Genomic DNA, 21844 nt, shown 5'->3' on the forward strand with positions numbered 1-21844 from the left:
TCCAACAAGAAGATCTAACAATTGTAAATATCTATGCCCCTAACATGGGAGCAGCCAATTATATAAGGCAATTAATAACAAAAGCAAAGAAATACATCGCGAACAATACAATAATAGTGGGGGACTTTAACACCCCCCTCACTGAAATGGACAGATCGTCTAAGCAAAAGATCAACAAGGAAATAAAGACTTTAAATGACACACTGGACCAAATAGACTTCACAGACATATTCAGAACATTCCACCCCAAAGCAACAGAATACACATTCTTCTGTAGTGCCCATGGAACATTCTCCAGAATAGATCACATCCTAGGTCATAAATCAGGTCTCAACCGGTACCAAAAGATTGGGATCATTCCCTGCCTATTTTCAGACCACAATGCTTTGAAACTAGAACTCAATCACAAGAGGAAAGTCAGAAAGAACTCAAACACATAGAGGCTAAAGAGCATCCTACTGAAGAATGAATGGGTCAACCAGGAAACTAAAGAAGAATTTAAAAAATTCATGGAAACCAATGAAAATGAAAACACAACTATTCAAAATCTTTGGGATGCAGCAAAGGCAGTCCTAAGAGGAAACTATATAGCAATACAAGCCTTTCTCAAGAAACAAGAAAGGTCTCAAGTACACAACCTAACCCTACACCTAAAGGAGCTGGAGAAAGAACAGCAAAGAAAGCCTAAACCCAGCAGGGGAAGAGAAATAATAAAGATCAGAGCAGAAATCAATGAAATAGAAACTAAAAGAACAGTAGAACAGATCAATGAAACTAGGAGCTGGTTCACTGAAAGAATTAACAAGATTGATAAACCACTGGCCAGACTTATCCAAAAGAAAAGAGAAATGACCCAAATCAACAAAATCATGAATGAAAGAGGAGAGATCACAACCAACACCAAAGAAATACAAACAATTATAAGAACATATTATGAGCAACTCTATGCCAGCAAATTAAATAACCTGGAAAAAATGGATGCATTCCTAGAGATGTATCAACTACCAAAACTGAACCAGGAAGAAATAGAAAACCTGAACAGACCTATAACCACCAAGGAATTTGAAGCAATCATCAAAAATCTCCCAAAAAATAAAAGCCCAGGGCCAGATGGCTTCCCAGGGGAATCCTACCAAACATTTCAAGAAGAATTAATACCTATTCTTCTGAAACTGCTCCAAAAAATAGAAATGGAAGGAAAACTTCCAAACTCATTTTATGAGGCCAGCATTACCTTGATCCCAAAACCAGACAAAGACCCCATCAAAAAGGAGAATTACAGACCAATATCCCTGATGAACATGGATGCAAAAATTCTCACCAAAATACTAGCCAGTAGGATCCAACAGTACATTAAAAGGATTATTCACCACGACCAAGTGGGATTTATCCTTGGGCTGCAAGGTTGGTTCAACATCCGCAAATCAATCAACATGATACAATACATTAACAAAAGAAAGAACAAGAATCATATGATCCTCTCTATAGATGCAGAAAAAGCATTTGACAAAGTACAGCATCCTTTCTTGATCAAAACTCTTCAGAGTATAGGCATAGAGGATACATACCTCAATATCATAAAAGCCGTCTATGAAAAACCTACAGCAAATATCATTCTCAATGGGGAAAAAGTGAGAGCTTTCCCCCTAAGGTCAGGAACGCGGCAGGGATGTCCACTATCACTACTGCTATTCAACATAATATTGGAAGTTCTAGCCACAGCAATCAGACAACAAAAAGAAATCAAAGGCATCCAAATCGGCAAAGAAGAAGTCAAACTCTCACTCTTTGCAGATGATATGATACTTTATGTGGAAAACGCAAAGACTCCACCCCAAAACTGCTAGAACTCATACAGGAATTCAGTAAAGTGGCAGGATATAAAATCAATGCACAGAAGTCAGTGGCATTCCTATACACCAACAACAAGACAGAAGAAAGAGAAATTAAGGAGTCGATCCCCTTTACAATTGCACCCAAAACCATAAGATACCTAGGAATAAATCTAACCAAAGAGACAAAGGATCTGTACTCAGAAAACTATAAAATACTCATGAAAGAAATTGAGGAAGACAGAAAGAAATGAAAAAACGTTCCATGATCATGGATTGGAAGAACAAATATTGTGAAGATGTCAATGCTACCTAGAGGAATCTACACATTCAATGCAATCCCCATCAAAATACCATCCACTTTTTTCAAAGAAATGGAATAAATCATCCTAAAATTTGTATGGAACCAAAAAAGACCCCGCATAGCCAGAGGCATGTTGAAAAAGAAAAGCAAAGCTGGCGGCACCACAATTCTGGACTTCCAGCTCTATTACAAAGCTGTCATCATCAAGACAGTATGGTACTGGCACAAAAAACAGGCACATAGATCAATGGAACAGAATAGAGAGCCCAGTAATGGACCCTCAACTCTATGGTCAACTCATCTTTGACAAAGCAGGAAAGAATGTCCAATGGAAAAAAGACAGTCTCTTCAACAAATGCTGTTGGGAAAATTGGAGAGCCACATGCAGAAGAAGGAAACTGGACCATTTCCTTACACCACACACAAAAATAGACTCCAAATGGTTGAAAGACCTCAATGTGAGACAGGAGTCCATCAAAATCCTAAAGGAAAACACAGGCAGCAACCTCTTTGACCTCAGCCAAAGCAACTTCTTCCTAGAAACATCACCAAAGGCAAGGGAAGCAAGGGCAAAAATGAACTATTGGGACTTCATCAAGATAAAAAGCTTTTGCAAAGCAAAGGAAACAGTCAACAAAACCAAAAGACAACTGACAAAATAGGAGAAGATATTTGCAAATGACACATCAGAGAAAGGGCTAGTATCCAAAATCTACTAAGAACTCATCAAACTCAACACCCAAAGAACAAAGAATCCAATCAAGAAATGGGCAGAAGACATGAACAGACATTTTTCCAAAGAAGACATCCAGATGGCCAGCAGACACATGAAAAAGTGCTCAACATCGCTTGACATCAGGGTAATCCAAATCAGAACCTCAATGAGATACCACCTCGCACCAGTCAGAATGGCTAAAATTAGCAAGTCAGGAAATGACAGATGTTGTTGGGGATGCAGAGAAAGGGGAACCCTCCTACACTGTTGGTGGGAATGCAAGCTGGTGCAGCCACTCTGGAAAACAGTATGGAGGTTCCTCAAAAAGTTGAAAATAGAGCTACCTTATTACCCAGCAATTGCACTACTGGGTATTCACCCCAAAGATACAAATGTAGGGATCTGAAGGGGTACGTGCACCCCGATGTTTATAGCAGCAATGTCCACAATAGCCAAATTGTGGAAAGAGCCAAGATGTCCATCGACAGATGAATGGATAAAGAAGATGTCGTACTCAGTTGGTTAAGCGACTGCCTTCGGCTCAGGTCATGATCCTGGAGTCCCGGGATCGAGTCCCGCATCGGGCTCCCTGCTCGGCAGGGGGTCTGCTTCCCCCTCTGCCCTCTTCCCTCTCGTGCTCTCTGTCTCTCATTCTCTCTCTCTCAAATAAATAAATAAAATCTTTAAAAAAAAAAAAAAAAAGAAGATGTCGTATATATATACAATGGAATATTATGCAGCCATCAAAAGGAATGAGATCTTGCTATTCGCAATGACGTGGATGGAACTGGAGGGTATTCTGTTCAGCGAAATAAGTCAAACAGAGAAAGACATGTATCATATGACCTCACTGAATTGAGGAATTCTTAATCTCAGGAAACAAACTGAGGGTTGCCGGAGTGGGGGGTGGGGTGGGAGGGATGGGGTGACTGGGTGATAGACACTGGGGAGGGTATGTGCTCTGGTAAGCGCTGTGAATTGTGCAAGACTGTTGAATCTCACATCTGTACCTCTGAAACAAATAATGCAATATATGTTAAGAAAAAAAAAAAAGAAGAAGAAGGTAGCAGGAGGTGAAGAATGAAGTGGGGTAATCGGAGGGGTAGACAAACTATGAGAGACGATGGACTCTGAAAAACAAACTGAGGGTTCTAGAGGGGAGGGGGGTGGGAGGATGGGTTAGCCTGGTGGTGGGTATTGAGGAGGGCACATTCTGCATGGAGCACTGGATGTTATGCACAAACAATGAATCATGGAACACTACATCTAAAACTAATGATGTAATATATGGGGATTAACATAAGAATAAAAAAATGAAAAAAAAAAAAGACAGGACCCATGCATATGCTGTCTACAAGAGACTCATTTTGAACCTAAAAATACATCCAGACTGAAAGTGAAGGGATGGACATCCATCTTTCATGCCAACGGACATCAAAAGAAAGCTCGGCTAGCAATTCTCATATCAGACAATTTAGATTTTCAGCTAAAGCCTGTAGTTAGAGACACAGAAGGACACTACATCATTCTTAAAGGGTCTATCCAACAAGAAGATCTAACAGTTGTAAATATCTATGCCCCCAACATGGGAGCAGCCAACTACATAAACCAACTCTTTATCAAAATAAAGAGACATATTGATAATAATACGTTAATAGTAGGAGAACTTAATACTCCCCTCTCAGCAATGGACAGATCATCTAAGCAGAAAATCAACAAAGAAACAAGAGCTTTGAATGACACACTGGACCAGATGGACCTCATAGATATATGCAGAACATTCCACCCTAAAACAACAAAATACTCATTCTTCTCAAGCACACATGGAACTTTCTCCAGAATACACAACATACTGGGTCACAAATCAGGTCTCAACCAATACAAAAAGGTTGAGATTATTCCTTGGATATTCGCAGACCACAATGATTTAAAATTGGAACTTAATCACAAGAAAAAATTTGGAAGAAATTCAAACACTTGGAAGCTAAAGATCACTCTGCTCAAGAAAGTATGGGTCAACCAGGAAATCAAAAGAACTTAAACAATTCATGGAAACCAATGAGAATGAAAACACATTGGTCCAAACCTATGGGATACTGCAAAGGTGGTCCTAAGGGGGAACTACATAGCCATCCATGCCTCACTGAAAAAAGTAGAAATATCCCGAATTTGCCAACTAATTTTACACCTTAAAGAACTGGAGAAAAAGCAACAAATGATGCCTAAGCCACGCATTAGAAGAGAAATAATTAAGATTAGAGCAGAGATCAATGAATTAGAAACCAGAAACACAGTAGTTCAGATTGATGAAAGTAGAAGCTGGTTCTTTGAAAGAATTAAGAAGATTGATAAACCACTAGCCAGACTTATCCAAAAGAAAAGACAAAGGACCCAAATTCATAAAATTATGAATGAAAGGGGAGAGATCATGACTAACACCAAGGAAATAGAAACAATTATTAGAAATTATTATTAACAACTATATGCCTATAAATTAAGCAACCTGGAAGAAATGGATGCTTTCTGGAAACCTATAAACTACCAAGACTGAAACAGGAAGAAATTGACAACCTGAAGAAACCAATAACCAGAAATGAGATTGAAGCAGATGGACTCTGAAAAACAAACTGAGGGTTCTAGAGGGGAGGGGGTGGGAGGATGGGTTAGCCTGGTGATGGGTATTAAAGGGGGCACATTCTGCATGGAGCACTGGGTGTTATACACAAAAAAATGAATCATGGAACACTACATCAAAAACTAATGATGTAATGTATGGTGATTAACGTAACAATAATAAATTAAAAAGAAAAAAACTTCCCCAAAAATAAGAGTCTAGGGCCTGATGGATTCCCTGGGGAAGTCTACCAAACATTCAGCGAAGAAATAATACCTATTCTTCTGAAGCTGTTTCAAAAAAAGGAACAGAAAGAAAGTTTCCAGAGTCATTCTTTGAGGCCAGCATTACCTTGATTCCCAAACGAAGCAAAGACCCCATCAAAAAGGAGAATTTCAGACCGATATCCCTGATGAATATGGATGCCAAAATTCTCAACAAAATCCTGGCTAATAGGATACAACAGTACATTAAATGTATCATCCAGCATGGCCAAGTGGGATTTATCCCTAGGATACAGGGTGGTTCAACATTTGCAAATCAATCTATGTGATTCAACACATTAATAAGAGGAGCGTGAAGAACCATATGGTCCTCTCAATTGATGCAGAAAAAGCATTTGACAAAATACAGCATCATTTCCCAATTAAAACTCTCCAGAGTATAGGGATAGAGGGAACATTCCTCAAGTTCATAAAATCCATCTATGAAAACCCACAGCGAATATCATTCTCAATGGAGAAAAGCTGTGAGATTTCCCTTAAGATCAGGAGAACTGCCCTCTCTCAAGGATGCCCACTCTCACCACTATTGTTCAACATAGTACTAGAAGTCCTAGCAACAGCAATCAGAAAACAAAAATAAATAAAAAGGTATTCAATTTGCAAAGAGGAAGTCAAACTCTCTCTCTTTGCAAATGACATGATAATTTATGTAAAAAATCCAAAAGACTCCACCCCAAATTACTAGAACTCATACAGCAATTCAGTAATGTGGCAGGATACAAAATCAATGCACAGAAATCAATTGCTTTCTTATACACTAACAATGTCATAGTAAAAAGAGAAATTAGAGAATCCATTCCATTTACAACAGCACCAAAAACCATAAGATACCTTGGAATAAACCTAACCAAAGAGGTAAAGGATCTATACGCTAGGAACTACAGAACTCTCATGAAAGAAATTGAAGAAGACACAAAAAGATGGAAAAAACATTTCCATGCTCATGGATCAGAAGAATAAACATTGTTTAAATGTCTATGCTGCCCAGAACAATCTATACTTTAAATGCCATCCTGATCAAAATACCAATGGCATTTTTCAAAGTGCTGGAACAAACAATCCTAAAATTTGTATGGAATCAGAAAAGACCCAATTGCTAAGGAAATGTTGAAAAAGTAAAACAAAGATGGAGGCATCACGTGGCCTGATTTCAAGCTATATTACAAAGCTGTGATCACCAAGACAGCATAGTATTGGCACAAAACAGACACATAGACCAATGGAACAGAATAAAGAGCCCAGATATTGACCCTCAACTCTATGGTCAAATAATTTTTGACAAAACAGAAAAAAAAAATGCGATGGAAAAAAGACAATGTCTTCAATAAATAGTGCTGGGAAAATTGGACAGCTATATACAGAAGAATGAAACTCGAGCATTCTCTTACAACATACCCAAAGATAAACTCAAAATGGATGAAAGACCTCAATGTGAGACAGAAATCCATCAAAATCCTAGAGTAGGACATAGGCAGTAACCTCTTGGACATCGGCCACAGCAACTTCTCTCAAAAGCGAAAATGAACATTAGGACTTCATCAAGATAAAAAGCTTCTGCACAGCAAAGGAAATGGTCAAGAAAACAAAGAGGCAGCCCACAGAATGGAAGAAGATATTTGCAAATGACACTACAGACAAGGGCTGGTATCCAAGATCTATAAAGAACTTCTCAAACTCAACACCCAAAAAACAAATCATCCAGTCAAAAAATGGGCAGAAGACATGAACAGACACTTCTCTGAAGAAGACAAATGGCTAACAGACATATGAAAAAATGTTCATCATCATTAGCCATCAGGGAAATTCAAATCAAAACCACACTGAGATACCACCTTACACCAGTTAGAATGGCAAAAATTGACAAGGCAAGAAACAACACATGTTGGAGAGGTTGTGGAGAAAGGGGAACCCTCTTACACTGTTGGTGGGTATGCAAGTTGGTATAGTCACTTTGGAAAACAGTGTGGAGTTTCCTCAAAAATTTAAATATAGAGCTACCTTATGGCCCAGCAATTGCACTACTGGGTATTTACCCCAAAGACACAGATGTAGTTAAAAGAAGGGCCATAGGCATCCCAATGTTCATAGAAGCAATGTCCAGAATACCCAAACTATGGAAAGAGCTGAGATGCCCTTCAATAGATGAGTGGATAAAGAAGATGTGGTCCATATATACAATGGAATACTACTCAGCCAACAGAAAGGATGACTACCCAACTTTTGCATCAACATGCATGGGACTGCAGGAGATTATGCTAAATGAAATAAGTCAAGCAGAGAAAGTGAATTATCATATGGTTTCACTTATTTGTGGAACATAAGGAATAGCATGAAGGACATTAGGAGAAGGAAGGGAAAAATGAGGGGGAGAAATCGGAGGGGGACACAAACCATGAGAGACTATGGACTCCAAGAAACAAACAGGGTTTTAGAGGGGAGTGGGGTGGGGGATGGGTAGTCCAGTGATGGGTATTAAGGAGGACACATACTGCATGGAGCACTGGGTGTTATATACAAAAATGAATCATGGAACACTACATCAAAAATTAATGATATACTGTATGGTGACTAATATAACATAATAAAAATAAACTAAAAAATAAAGATCATGGGCCACACAATCATTTGCTAATCTAAATCATCAAATTTAATTATCAAATAAGCTTCCCTTATTGTAATAGTTAATGGAAATGGTACCTATAATACTGGTGGATGCCATCATTCTTTTTACTTACACACAAATTACATTTTTGCAAGATTAAAAAAGTTGCTAAATTCAGTGTAAAAATTTCCTCTCACTCTTTTTGAGAATATGAAGATGAAAAATCTTCACAGGTAAATGTTTCAACTTAAAATATTCACTTAGCTTTTACCCAAAGTGAATAAATTATCTTTTAAGGTATAACTGGTTATTTTCTAACTTTGCCAACTGATAGTAGAATCTTTTTAAACAGTAAAGAACCTGCAAAATACTAAAAATATAAACTATATCAATCAAAGAAAGCAACTTTTCTAAATAATATAAAAACTGAGAAAAGTTAAACATATATTTAAATACTCCTATTTTTAAACAGAAAATGTTCAATCCTATTGTAATATCTCAATTTAATAAAGATCTATCAAAGGTGATAATGACTTTATTCAGTAAGTTTTAAAAATTCAGAAATTCTTTAATGGAAAAAAAATTACCTGCCCAAGACTTTCAGCAACAATGGAGCTAATAAGAATCTGGGTATTTGGATTTTTCTATAAAATTACTTTATCTCTATTAGAATAGTAATGTTATCAATTTTTTCTCAACATGTGTTTTTTTAAAAGATTCAACAGGAATCTATTTTTCTTTCTCTTTCACATAACCTTGAATTTTGAAAAACAAGTCACCCATTGAATTTCAAACCTTTCAGGTAAAATAATAATGGAAATACATTAAGGCAAATTAAGAAAAAAAATTCTTTAAAAAAGATGATTGAATTTACTTGGAGACTAAAATAGCATAATATGTTTAATTCTTGATCAGATACTGGAAAAATCAACTGGTTTAAAAAAGTGTAAGGATATTTTTGGTGTGAAGAGAATATAATTTTAAAAAATGCTGTATTTCTAATTATGGGATTAATGCCTCCACAAACAATGGCTACCCATGTATTCTCCTGGCTCTGCAGTCTCAAATTTAGCCAAGTAAAAACTGCATCCTTGTATGGAGTTGTGCTGAGGAAGGAAAACTTGTTTATAAGTAAAGTGACTTAAATCCTTTCATGATGGTACAAGCCAGATTCTCACTGTTATCCACTTTGTCTGAGTATAAATTAGAGAAAATAGTAACTGGAAGGAAGTTCATTTCCTTATGTTCGAATTATGTGACTTAATTAACTTTAAACACCCCACTATACTCTGAATACTATTTTGATATGTTATATGAATAGATACATTCAGTTTTTTTTTCCAACCATTTGAGGGTTAAATTAGCACTGAGAATGAACTAGACATTTTTAAGAAGATGGTCAATTTGTTTTTCTCTTAACTACTATAACATCTGTGTTTGAACACATAAACTTATCCTGTTCCTTAACTGTTTCATGCATGTAATTCTTGAATCTTCAAGACTCAAAGTGTTATCTATGACTTTTGTATTTCCATAGAACACAGTAGGGTCCTAGACAAGTAACAGATTATTTAAGATCCTAGATAAGTTATTTTGAACTGCTGAAATGCATACTATAACATGCTGTTTACACAATATTTAATTTACTGTACAGACTTTAACAATCTACTAGTACAAGAAATATGGTAAAATTTTCATTCTATGCTACTATATACAAATTATTATTACCTGGCAACGATTTAGACCACTTGACTACTGAAAGAAGTTGTCTCTCGCCTAGTTGATTAAGACTTGTCAGCAAAGAACTGGAGGTATCAGGTTTGGTGTTGTCATGTCCTGCATAGATCACATCTGGTTCAATGCTCATTAGTAGGTTAATCAATGGGGGGATCAACTGTATATCTTGACTTGGTGAAAAGGAAATTCTTTGGCTTAGGGCTTGGCTTTCATTTGGAATGCCCACAGGCTGTGGGAGAGCAACAGCATCCAATGCTCTCATAACTCTGACTTTATTGAACTTTTTAAACTTTCGACCTATAAAGAAAAAAAGAAAAGATCATGTAAATACATATCAACTAAATCTTCCAGCAGACTGTTGTTTTTCTTAAGTCTTAGAATTATAGCATTGTAGGTTTTAGCATCAATCTAATAAAATGAAATTGAATAAGTAAATGTTAGGTCTCAGACTTGGATTAAAGAATTAATTATACCAGCAATTCCTGGGTTGGTGTGGTGTGAATATTTACACCAGTATCTAATGGAAGATTATGGAACTTTGCAGCAATATGTATGACAAGACAAATATCTTTCAGTAGAGACTAAACTGAGTATTGGTAAATATTCTGACAGGACTGTCTCCCAAAAGCTAATGCTACAGACTACATTCCTTAAAACATAGTTTTCAGTAAATACTGAATCTTCTTTTGGGTTTATTCTTTTGGGAATGTGTTGAGAGCTAGCCCAGAGTAGTGTAAGATGATGGGGTAGGAGGATCTTGAGCTCACTTTGTCCCATAGACATAATAGATAATAGCTACATCTATTCAACTAACTCCGAAAATGACCTGAAGACTGCAGAACAGACTTTCCACAGTTATTTGTGGAGACGAGGGTACACCAAAGAGCCTAGGAGGGGTGGAGACACAGCTGGGGACTGAACCTTTGATGGGACTAACCACAAAAGGGAGGGACATCACAAGCATGGATAAGCAAGAGGATCAGACCCCACACCAGGCACTCCCAGCACTGGGCACCTGCAATGGAAGGATGAGTCCATATAACATCGGGCTTTCAATACTAGTGTGGCTTAACTTCAAGAGCTTTAAAAATCAGTGGGCTTAATGCCCATTCTTGTGGGGACTAGTACAAACACTCCATTTACCTTGCTAAAACTGGATACCCAACAATGATGTTCTCTTGTGGACCCACCACCTCAGCAGGTATCCCTCCAAAGCATCTCTGGTTGTGGGAAGGTGGGGGATGGAGGGGAAAGAACTTCGAACATTATCATGCCCACAGTTCCAGCAGCCAGCCTCTTAGCTACCTATACAGGGAGCAAGCCTTAACCTTCATGCACCCGAAATTGTGGCAGAGTGGTTAACTGAAGACATTTGGTCTGACTGCTGGCCCCATCCACCAATGAGCCCACGGACACCTCAGACAAGACCCTCAAAATTGTGGGGACCAAACCCTGTCCAGTGTGCCCAGCAGGCAGACTGGATCATTGTAGCTGGCTGCGCTCAAAGCAACTGCAGATCAGCCACAATAGTAGGTACCACAGCACACACAGGGGGCAGCCCTGGAACACCTGGTTCTGGTGACCAGGGGGGATTGTGCTACAGGGTACCACAGGACCTCTTCTTCACAAAGTCACTACTTTCAATACCAGGAAATATACCTGACCTACCAAATACATGTAAACAAACACAGGGAGTCAGGCAAAATGAAGAGACAGAAAAATCTCTCCCAAATGAAGGAACAAGACAAAATCACAGCAAAAAAGCTAAATGAAATGAAAATAACCAATGTCGGATAAATAACTCAAAGTAATAGTCATAAAGATACCCACTGGACTTGAGAAAAGCATGGATCATTTGTTAGGTCTTCAATAAAGAGATGGAAAGTACAAAAAGAAGCAGTCAGAGATGAAGAATTCAATAACTGAAATACTACACTGGAGGAAATCAATAATAGATTAGAGGATGCAGAATAACAGATCAGCAATCTGGAAGACAATGTAATGGAAAGCAACCAGGCTTAATGGGAAAGAGAAAAAAGAATAAAAAATGAAAAGAGGTTAAGGGAACCCAGCAGCAGCATCAGGAGTAAAAATATTTGCATTATAAGGATCCCAGAGGGAAATGAGAGAAAGAAGGGACAGAAAAGTTATTTGAAGAAATAATAGTTGAAAACTTCCTTAATCTGAGCAAGATAACAGACATCCAAGTCCAGGAAGAACAGAGAGCCCCTAACAAGATGAACCCAAAGAAGTCCATATCAAGATAGATAACAATTAAAATGGCAAAAAGTAATGATAAAGCAAAACTTTTTCAAAGCAGCAATTCCAGATTTCAAAATATACTACAAAATTATAGAGTATTGAAAACATTATGGTACTAGCACATAAATGACACACCATCAATGAAACACAATAGAGTGCACAGAAATAACCCCCACACCTTAATCTACCACATAGGAGGCAAGAATATACAATGGGGAAAAGACAGGCTCTTCAAAAATGGTGCTATGAAAACTGAACAGTTACATGCAAAAGAATGAAACTGTACCACATACACCATATAAAAAAATAAACTCAAAATGGATTAAAGACCTAAATATGAGACATGAAGACACAAAACTGCTAAAAAAAGTATAGACAGTAATCTCTTTGTCATCAGCCTTAGCATCATTTTTCTAGATATATCTCCTCAGGCAAGGGAAACAAAAGCAAAATTAAACTATTAGGACTACACCCAAATAAAAAAGCTTTTGCACAGTGAAAGAAACTCAACAAACCAACAAGGCAACCTACTGAATGGGAGAGGATATTAGCAAATGATATATCCAGTAAAGTTTTAGTATATAAAAAATAAGCAATCTGATTAAAAAACGGGCAGAGAATCTGAACAGTGTTTTTTCAAAGACAAATGGCCAACCTAATCATGAAAAGATGCTCAACATCAGTAATCATCAGGGAAATGCAAATCAAAACCACATGGAGATATAATCTTATACCTTACATCAGAATAGCTAGAATAAAAAAGACAAGCAATAACAAGTGTTGGTGAGGATGTGTAGAAAAGGGAATCCTCATGCACTGTTCGTGGAAGTGTAAATTGGTGTAGCTACTATAGAAAATAGTATGGAGGTTACCCAAAAAATTAGAAATACCATATGATCCAGTAATTTCACTACTGGGTATTTACCCAGAGAAAATGAAAACACTACCTTGGAAAGAAATATGCACCCCTATGTTTACTGAAGCATTATTAATGGCAACCAAGAATATGGAAACAAACCAAGTGTCTGGTGATAGATGAATGGATAAAGAAGATGTGATACATACACACACAAACAATGAACTAGTATTCAGCTCTAGAAAACAATGAGATCTTGCCATTTATGACAACATGGATGAACCTGGAGGATATTATGCTAAGTGAAAGACAAATATTATATGATTTCACTTGTATGTGAAATCTAAAAACAAAAAAAAAATGAGTAAACGAACAAAAAGCAGACACAGATTCATAAATACAGAGAAGAAACTAATGGTTGCTAGAGGGATGGTGAATGGGGGGATGGGCAAAATGGGTGAAAGAGAGTGGGAGATACAGGCTTCCAGTTTTGTAATGAATATTTCACCAGGGTAAAAGTTACAGCATAGGGAATGTAATCAGTAGTACTGTAACAACACTGTATGATGACAGATGGTAGTTACACTTGTGAACAGAGTATAACATAATGAGGAATTACTATGTTGCATAACTGAAACTAAGGTAACAGGGTGTGTCAACTATACTTCAATTAAAAAAAAAGAATGCAAGAGGTGGGGTGGGGCCTGGGTAAAATAGGTATAAACATCCAGTTATAAGATAAATAAGTCACAGAGATTAAAAGTTCAGCATAGGGTATATCGTAAATAATATTGTAATAACTTTCTATGGTGAGAGATGGTGACTACACTTATTGTTATGAGCACTGAGTAATGTATAGAATTGTCAAATAACGATGATGTACTCCTGTAACTAATATAACATTGTAGTCAGCTATATTTCAATAAAAACGAAGAACAAAAAAATAAAACAAATCTATAGAACTTCATATAATTGTACTTCCAGCATTTTATTGAGAAAGTAGATAATGGCAAGTAGTATTCAGAATTAAATAACAATAGTGAATGACTTTGTATTATTTACAATATTATTTATGTACTTCTGAAAAACAATAGCGTCTGGAGGTTTGGGTAGCCTAAGTAGAAACTAGAGGTGTAACCACTTCCACTGTACTATTCTCCCACCTACTGTGTCTGTCTTTAGGAGATAATATGCATGGGAGCTTTCACTGTTTTCCTGGAAGGAGAGGAGACTCAGATACTGGGAGCTCAGATACTAGGGAGTGGACATGGGGGCACTAGAAAACAGATGGAAAGACTGACTTAATAGTTGTCTCTCACTCATTCTGATGAATGTTATTTTGAGGGATGGAATGTGCAAAATTTCATAGCTGCACTCTATGTAATAGCTGTCAAAGTGGAAACAAATGACTATAAAAATGAGAATGGGGGTGCTTGGGTGGCTCAGTCAGTTAAGTGTCCAACTCTTGATTTCGGCTCAGGTCATGATCTCAGGGTTGTGGGATCCAGCCCTGTGACTAGCTCCATGCTGTGCGTGGAGCCTGCTTAAGGCTCTTTCTCTCCCCACCCCCTGCTCACGAGGGCTCTCTCTCTCTCTCTCTTTTTTTTTTTTTTAAAGATTTTATTTATTTGAGAGAGAGAGAATGAGAGAGAGCACATGAGAAGGGGGGAGGGTCAGAGGGAGAAGCAGACTCCCTGCCGAGCAGGGAGCCCGATGCGGGCCTCGATCCAGGGACTCCAGGATCATTACCTGAGCCGAAGGCAGTCCCTTAACCAACTGAGCCACCCAGGCGCCCGGGCTCTCTCTCTCTTAAAAAAAAAATGAGAATGGATAAATGATAGTTATAGAATGTAATAATATAGTGCAGTAAAAATGAATAAAACAGAATAATACATATCAAAATAAAGAACTTCACTAATGTTAGGTAAATAAGGTCAAATTGCAGAAATATATATGCCATATGATACCATTTTTATAAAGTAGTAAAACCACCCTCAAAACTAAAGATTATATTGTTGATGGAAATAGATATTCAGAAAATTTATAAAATACAAGTGAATGATAAACCCAATATTCAAGATAAAGGTTTCCTGGAAAAATGATAGCTTACATATAGCTTAGTAGTAAAAATTCTGAACTATGTTACAAAAAAGTTGTAGGGACTTGGGAGAGAAAAAGGTTCTGAACTTATTTAGTATGTGTTATTAAAATAACTTGGTAAAATGTTACAGGCATAGTTATTGTTTAATTCCTGTATAATTAAAGAGGAATATAGTTTAACTATGACTCTTCAGAATGAGAAGGTAAGCACTAGCAAAATGGAAAAATAGATTAACAAATTAACAATGAATGACTGAGTATTGAATGGGGAAAAGAAAATGAAGGAAAAGTGACCAACCCAGCAAAGTAAGAAAAGGAGTATTTAAGTAACAAATATACTTAAATAGATACATAAAATATATATAAAATGTATTAGAAGAAATAAAAGCTTGTATATTAATTACCCCAACAAATGTCAATGTCAAAGAAAGTCAGGCTGGGTTAAAAAAAAATTCTAATTTTAGTTTTAAAGAAAAACAATAAAAACATAGGAAAATAAGTGGAAAATTAAAAGATGAGAAAAAGTGAACCAGGTAAATACATGTAGAAAGCAGGAGAAGCAATATTAATAACAGATAAAGCAGAATTCAAGACCAAAGACATCAAATGAGACAAAGTGAGGATATTAAGGATAAAAGGTATTCTCCTCAAAGAAAACATAAAGCATAAGACTTTATGAAACAAACAATACAGAAGCCAAACACTTAAAACAAACCCTAAAAAAAAAAGAAAAAAGAAAACTTGATAAAAACAGAGTGGGAATATTCCTATATTTCTTTCATATTTTACATATCAAGTACATAGTTAATAAGCACAGATAGGAAACTTAAAACTGATCCAGTACAAGGAATCTTTTAATAAATTCTGAAAAAAATAAACACTATATTGTTTCATCAAAACATTATTTTATTAAAGATCAAAGTTAACGGCATTTGACACATTTTTCTAGTTAAGTCCTTGATCAATGACGAAATTTACATAAAAATTATTAATCATCCAGACATTAACAAAAATAACATTTCAAATCAAAATGAATGAGATAATTAAATGCAAAAATATACATTCAAAGAATTATATAGTATTTTTTGTGAAAAAATAATGAAAACAAATCAGTTAAGCATTCAATAAAGACATTAGTAGAAAAGAGAAAGTCAAACAAAGAAAAGGAGGAAAATATTTCATAGGAAGTATGGTAAAGAAACTAACTACAGATACTAGAATAATTAGAAGAATTAGAAAACAATATTAAATAATATGAAATGAAACACTCTTAAATAAATTTGATAATTAGGAAATGGAGAGTTTTATGGAATATAAATTATCAAAATTAACTCTGATAATGTCACAGCCTGTCTTAATTTCTTTAGTGGCAGAGGATTTCTCTTATACTATCTTAAAGAAAGAAGTCAAAACCTTCCCTATATATTTTATAAAGCAAACTTAACTTGAAAAACATCATACCAGAAATAAAGATTAAGTTGTCATGATAAAAAATAGATAAAATCTTAAAATGAGGTAACAACATCTTGAATTCTCCAGAATGAAAAATAGAACACTATAACTTATTCTAGTAGAGCTTGTTCTGAGAAGAAAAGAATGGTTCAATCCTGGAAAATCTGCCATCATAATTCATCATATTGGATCAAAAGAGAAAATCACACGATTTTTCTCAATAAATGACAAGAGGCTTTGAAAGGCAGAATCATGGCTCCTTAAAGATGTCAGTACAAGACAGAATTAATCTCCTTAATAGATCACATGTTAAATCACAAAACAAGTGTCAATAAATTCAAGAAGATAGAAATTATACCACGCATCTTTTCCTACCATGATGTTATGAAACTAGAAATCAATTATGAGGAAAAAATCTAGAAAGAACACAAACATATGGAGGCTAAGCAAATGCTACTAAACAATAAATGGATCAACCAAGAAATCAGAGGATATAAAAATATACCTTAAGACAAATGAAAATAAAACACAACATTCCCAAATTTTTCAGAAGCAGCAAAAGCAGCAAAGAGAAAAGTTTAGAGCAATACCTGCCCACCTCAAATAATTTCAAATAAGCAACCTAACCTTCCACCTTAAAGGGTTAGAAAAAGAAAAACAAACAAAGCCCAACCCAGCAGAAGAAAGAAAATAATAAAGATTAGAGCAAAAGTAAATGAAACTGAGACTTAAAAACAATAGGAAAGATCAATAAAACTGGGAGGTAGTTCTTTGAAAAATTAGGCAAATTTGATAAACTTTTAGGCATATTCATCGAGAAAAAATAAGAGGACTCAAAAAAAAAATCAGAAAAGAAGGAGGAGAAATAACAACCAACACCACAGAAATACAAAGGATTCTAAGAGAATATAATGAAAAATTATATGCCAACAGATTGGACAGCCTAGAAGAAATGGATAAATTCCTAGAAATACTCAGTCTTTCAAAACTGAATCAGGAAGAAATAGAAAAAAATTTTAAAGTTTTTATCTATTTATTAGAGAGAGAGCACAAGTAGGGGGAGCAGCAGACAGAGGGAGAGAAAGAAGCAGGCTCCCTGCTGAGCAGGGAGAGCCCCACTCCAGGCTCGATCACAGGACCCTGGGATCATGACCTGAGCCAAAGGCAGACGCTTAGTGACTGAGCCACTCAGGCACTCCAAGAAACAGAAAATTTGAACAGAGGTAGGTAGTAATGAAACTGAATCAGTAATAAAAAAAGCTCCCAACAAATAAAGTCCAGGAAAAAATGGTTTCACACATGAATTCTACTAAACATTTATATGTTTTAAAGATTTTATTTATTTATTTGTCAGAGAGACAGAGTGAGCACCAGCAGGGGGAGCAGCAGACAGAGGGAGAAGCAGGCTCTGCTCTGAGCAAGGAGGCGGATGCGGAACTCCATCCCAGGACCCTGGGATCATGACCTGAGCAAAAGGCAGACGCTTAACTGATGGAGCCACCCAGGCATACCATACTAAATATTTAAAGAAAAGTTAATACCTATTTTTCTCAAACTATTGAGAAACTACAAATCAAAGAGTGAGAAAAACTTCTAAATTCATTCTATGAGACCAGCATTACCCTGATACCAAAACCAGGCAGTCATTATAAAAATACAGGCCAATGTTTCTGATGAACACAGATGCAAAAATCTTCAACAAGATATTAGCAAACCAAATTCAACATTAATCATTCACCACGATCAAGCAGGATTTATTCTAGAGATGCAAAGGTGGTTCAATATTCTAATCAATCAGTTTTATACATCCCATTAATAAAAGAAAGGATAAAAATCATATGATTGGTATTATAGCAAGATGGCGGAGGAGCAGGAGACCTGGATTTCGTCTCCTCTCAGGAATTCAGCTGGATAGGGATCAAACCATTCTGAACACCTACGAACTCAACAGGAGATCGAAGAAAAGAATAGCAACAACTCTCTGAACAGAAAAGCGACCACTTTCTGGAAGGTAGGACGTGCGGAGAAGGGAATCCGGGGTGATATTCGGGAGGATAGATGGCGGGGGAGGGGCCTCCGTCAGCCGCTTCTGGCAAGTGATAGAACCGCGGAGCACAAAATAGGAACTTTTAAAAGTCTGCTCCGCTGAGGGACGTCACTCTGGTGGCTAAGCGGGGGGTGGAACCCTCCGGGACAGTGTGGTCTCAGGACCCTCGGGGTCACAGAAAGACCGGGGGATGCCTGAGTGTGGCAGAGCTCCCAGGTATCGGAGCAGGGAAGCCGGCTGCAGAGGCGGAGCCCAGGTGCGGGCTCTCAGCTCGGGGTAGCCATAAACTGTGATCCGCGGCACAGTCGGGCCACTGCTCCTCCAGCAGGGACCCAACAAGCGGCAGATCCAGGGAGACTCACCTTCCTCCCCTGGGAGGAGCCGCGTGGGAGCGCACCACAGGGATCGGCTGGGTTTGGAGACTCCACCCGGGGTCGGGTGCCAGAGATAGAAAGGCGCGGTCACAGGCCAGGTGAGCACGGAGTGCGGCCGGAGACCGGGGAGCCGGGAGTGACTGACTGCTTTTCTCTGGAGGCTCACTGAGGAGCGGGGCCCCGAGTTCTCGGCTCCTCCGGGGCGGAGATTGGGAGGCCACCATTTTCACTCTCCGCCTCCAAAGTTGTACTGAAAGCTCGCAGGGAACAAAAGCTCCGGAGAGCAACCTGAGCAGATTACTTAGCCAGGACCCGGCAAGGGCAGGGCAGTTCTGCCTCTGGCAAAGACATTTGGAAACCATGGCAACAGGCCCCTACCCCAGAAGATCAGCGAGAACAGACAGCCAAGACCAAGTTTACCAATCAATGGGAACGACAGAACTCCAGCACTAGGGGAATACTGCACATAGAATTCATGGCTTTTTTACCATGATTCTTTAGACTTTCAAAGTTAATTTTTTTTAACTGTCTTTTTTTCTTTTTCTTTTTCTTTTTTTTTTTGAATTTTTCTTTTTCCTTTTTTCAACCAACATCTTATCAATCCCTTTTTTAAAAAACATTTTTATTTTTCATTTTTAGAGTCATATTCTATCCCTTCATAGTAGTTACCCGTATTTTTGGCATATATATATAAGTTGTTCTCTCTTTAAAATTTTGAGATAGTTTCTTCAAACAGATCAAAATATACCCTAAATCTCTAGTATATGGTTTCTTTCTACTCCCCTGCCTGATCACATTCTCTCCATTTTTTTTCCTTTTTTAAATCCTCTTCTTTCTTTTTTCAAACAACTTCTTATCAATTCCTCTTATAAAATTTTTTATAATTTCCATCTTTACAGTCATATTCCATCCTTTCATCATATCAACCCTTATTTTTGTACATATATAAGTTTTTCTTTCTTTAAAATTTTGGGAGGCACTTTCTTCTAACAGTCCAAAATACACCCAAAATCTAGTGTGTGGCACTGATCTATATACCAGCCTGATCATATTTGATCACATTCTGGTATTTTTTTTATTGTTGTTTTGTTTTCTTCTGTTTTTGTTTGTTTTTTATCTTTATCTTTTTCCTTTTCTTTTTTTTCTTTTTCTTTTTTCTCTCTTTCCCTTTCTTTTCCCACTGCTTCAGGTCTTTTCTGATTTGTTTAGAGTATATTTTCTGGGGACATTGTTACTCTGTTAGCATTTTGTTCTCTCATTAATCTATTCTCCTCTGCACAAAATGACAAGACGGAAAAAATCACCTCAACAAAAAGAACAAAGGTAGTACGGACTGCCAGGGACGTACTCAATATGGACATTAGTACGAAGTCAGATCTAGAGTTCAGAATCATCACTTTAAAGATACTAGCTGGGCTTGAAAAAAGCATGGAAATTATTAGAGAAACCCTTTCTGGAGAAGTAAAAGAACTAAAATCTAACCAAGTAGAAATCAAAAAGGCTATTAATGAGGTGCAATCAAATATGGGGGCGCTAACTGCTAGGATAAATGAGGCAGAAGAGAGAATCAGTAATATAGAAGACCAAATGATGGAAAATAAAGAAGCTGAGAAAAAGAGAGATAAACAACTACTGGATCACGAGGGCAGAATTCGAGAGATAAGCGATACCATAAGATGAAACAGCATTAGAATAATTGGGATCCCAGAAGAAGAAGAAAGAGAGAGAGGGGCAGAAGGTATTTTGGAGCAAATTATAGCAGAGAACTTCCCTAATTTGGGGAAGGGAACAGGCACCAAAATCCAGGAGGCACAGAGAACCCCTCTCAAAATCAATAAAAATAGGTCAACACCCCGACATCTAATAGTAAAACTTACGAGTCACATAGACAAAGAGAAAATCCTGAAAGCAGCTCAGGAGAAGAGATATGTAACCTAAATGGTAGAAACATGAGATTGGCAACAGACCTATCCACAGAGACCTGGCAGGCCAGAAAGGACTGGCAGGATATATTCAGAGCACTAAATGAGAAAAATGTGCAGCCAAGAATACTATATTCAGAAAAATATGCAGCCAAGAATACTATATCCAGCTGGGTATTCTCTAATACCACATCCAGCTGTCATTGAAAATAGAAGGAAAGATAAAAAGCTTCCAGGACAAACAAAAACTAAAGGAATTTGCAAACACAAAACCAGCCCTACAAGAAATCTTGAAAGGAGTCCTCTAAGCAAAGAGAGACCCTAAAAGCAACATAGACCAGAAAGGAACACAGACAATATACAGTAACTGTCACCTTACAGGCAATACAATGGCACTAAATTCCTATCTTTCAAGGGTTACCCTGAATGTAAATGGGCTAAATGCCCCAATCAAAAGACACAGGCTATCAGATTGGATTAAAAAACAAGACCCATCGATATGCTGTCTGCAAGAGACTCATTTTAGAACCAAAGACACGGCCATGTTGAAAGTGAGGGGGTGGAAAACCATTTACCATGCTAATGGACACCAAAAGAAAGCTGGGGTGGCAATCCTTATATCAGACAAATTCGATTTTAAACCAAAGACTGTAATAAGAGATGAGGAAGGACACTATATCCTACTTAAAGGGTCTATCCAACAAGAAGATCTAACAATTGTAAATATCTATGCCCCTAACATG

At 37.1% G+C, this 21844-nt stretch overlaps 1 protein-coding gene across 2 annotated transcripts in view; it reads right to left on the minus strand.

The window, feature by feature from the left end:
* Positions 1 to 21844, minus strand: part of PGR (progesterone receptor) — a 122201-nt gene that overhangs the window by 31567 nt on the left and 68790 nt on the right. Inside the window, exon 4 of one of the 2 annotated variants that reach the window (XM_021679060.1) lies at positions 10080 to 10385. The exons of the other annotated variant lie outside the window; for it this stretch is intronic. Within the exon in view, the coding sequence (XP_021534735.1) occupies positions 10080 to 10385 (306 nt within the window). The remainder of the gene's footprint in view (positions 1 to 10079; positions 10386 to 21844) is intronic. 2 annotated transcript variants of the gene reach the window in all.

This window comes from Neomonachus schauinslandi, chromosome 11 (assembly GCF_002201575.2).
Source record: "Neomonachus schauinslandi chromosome 11, ASM220157v2, whole genome shotgun sequence".
In the NCBI taxonomy this organism is placed as follows: Eukaryota; Metazoa; Chordata; class Mammalia; order Carnivora; family Phocidae; genus Neomonachus; species Neomonachus schauinslandi.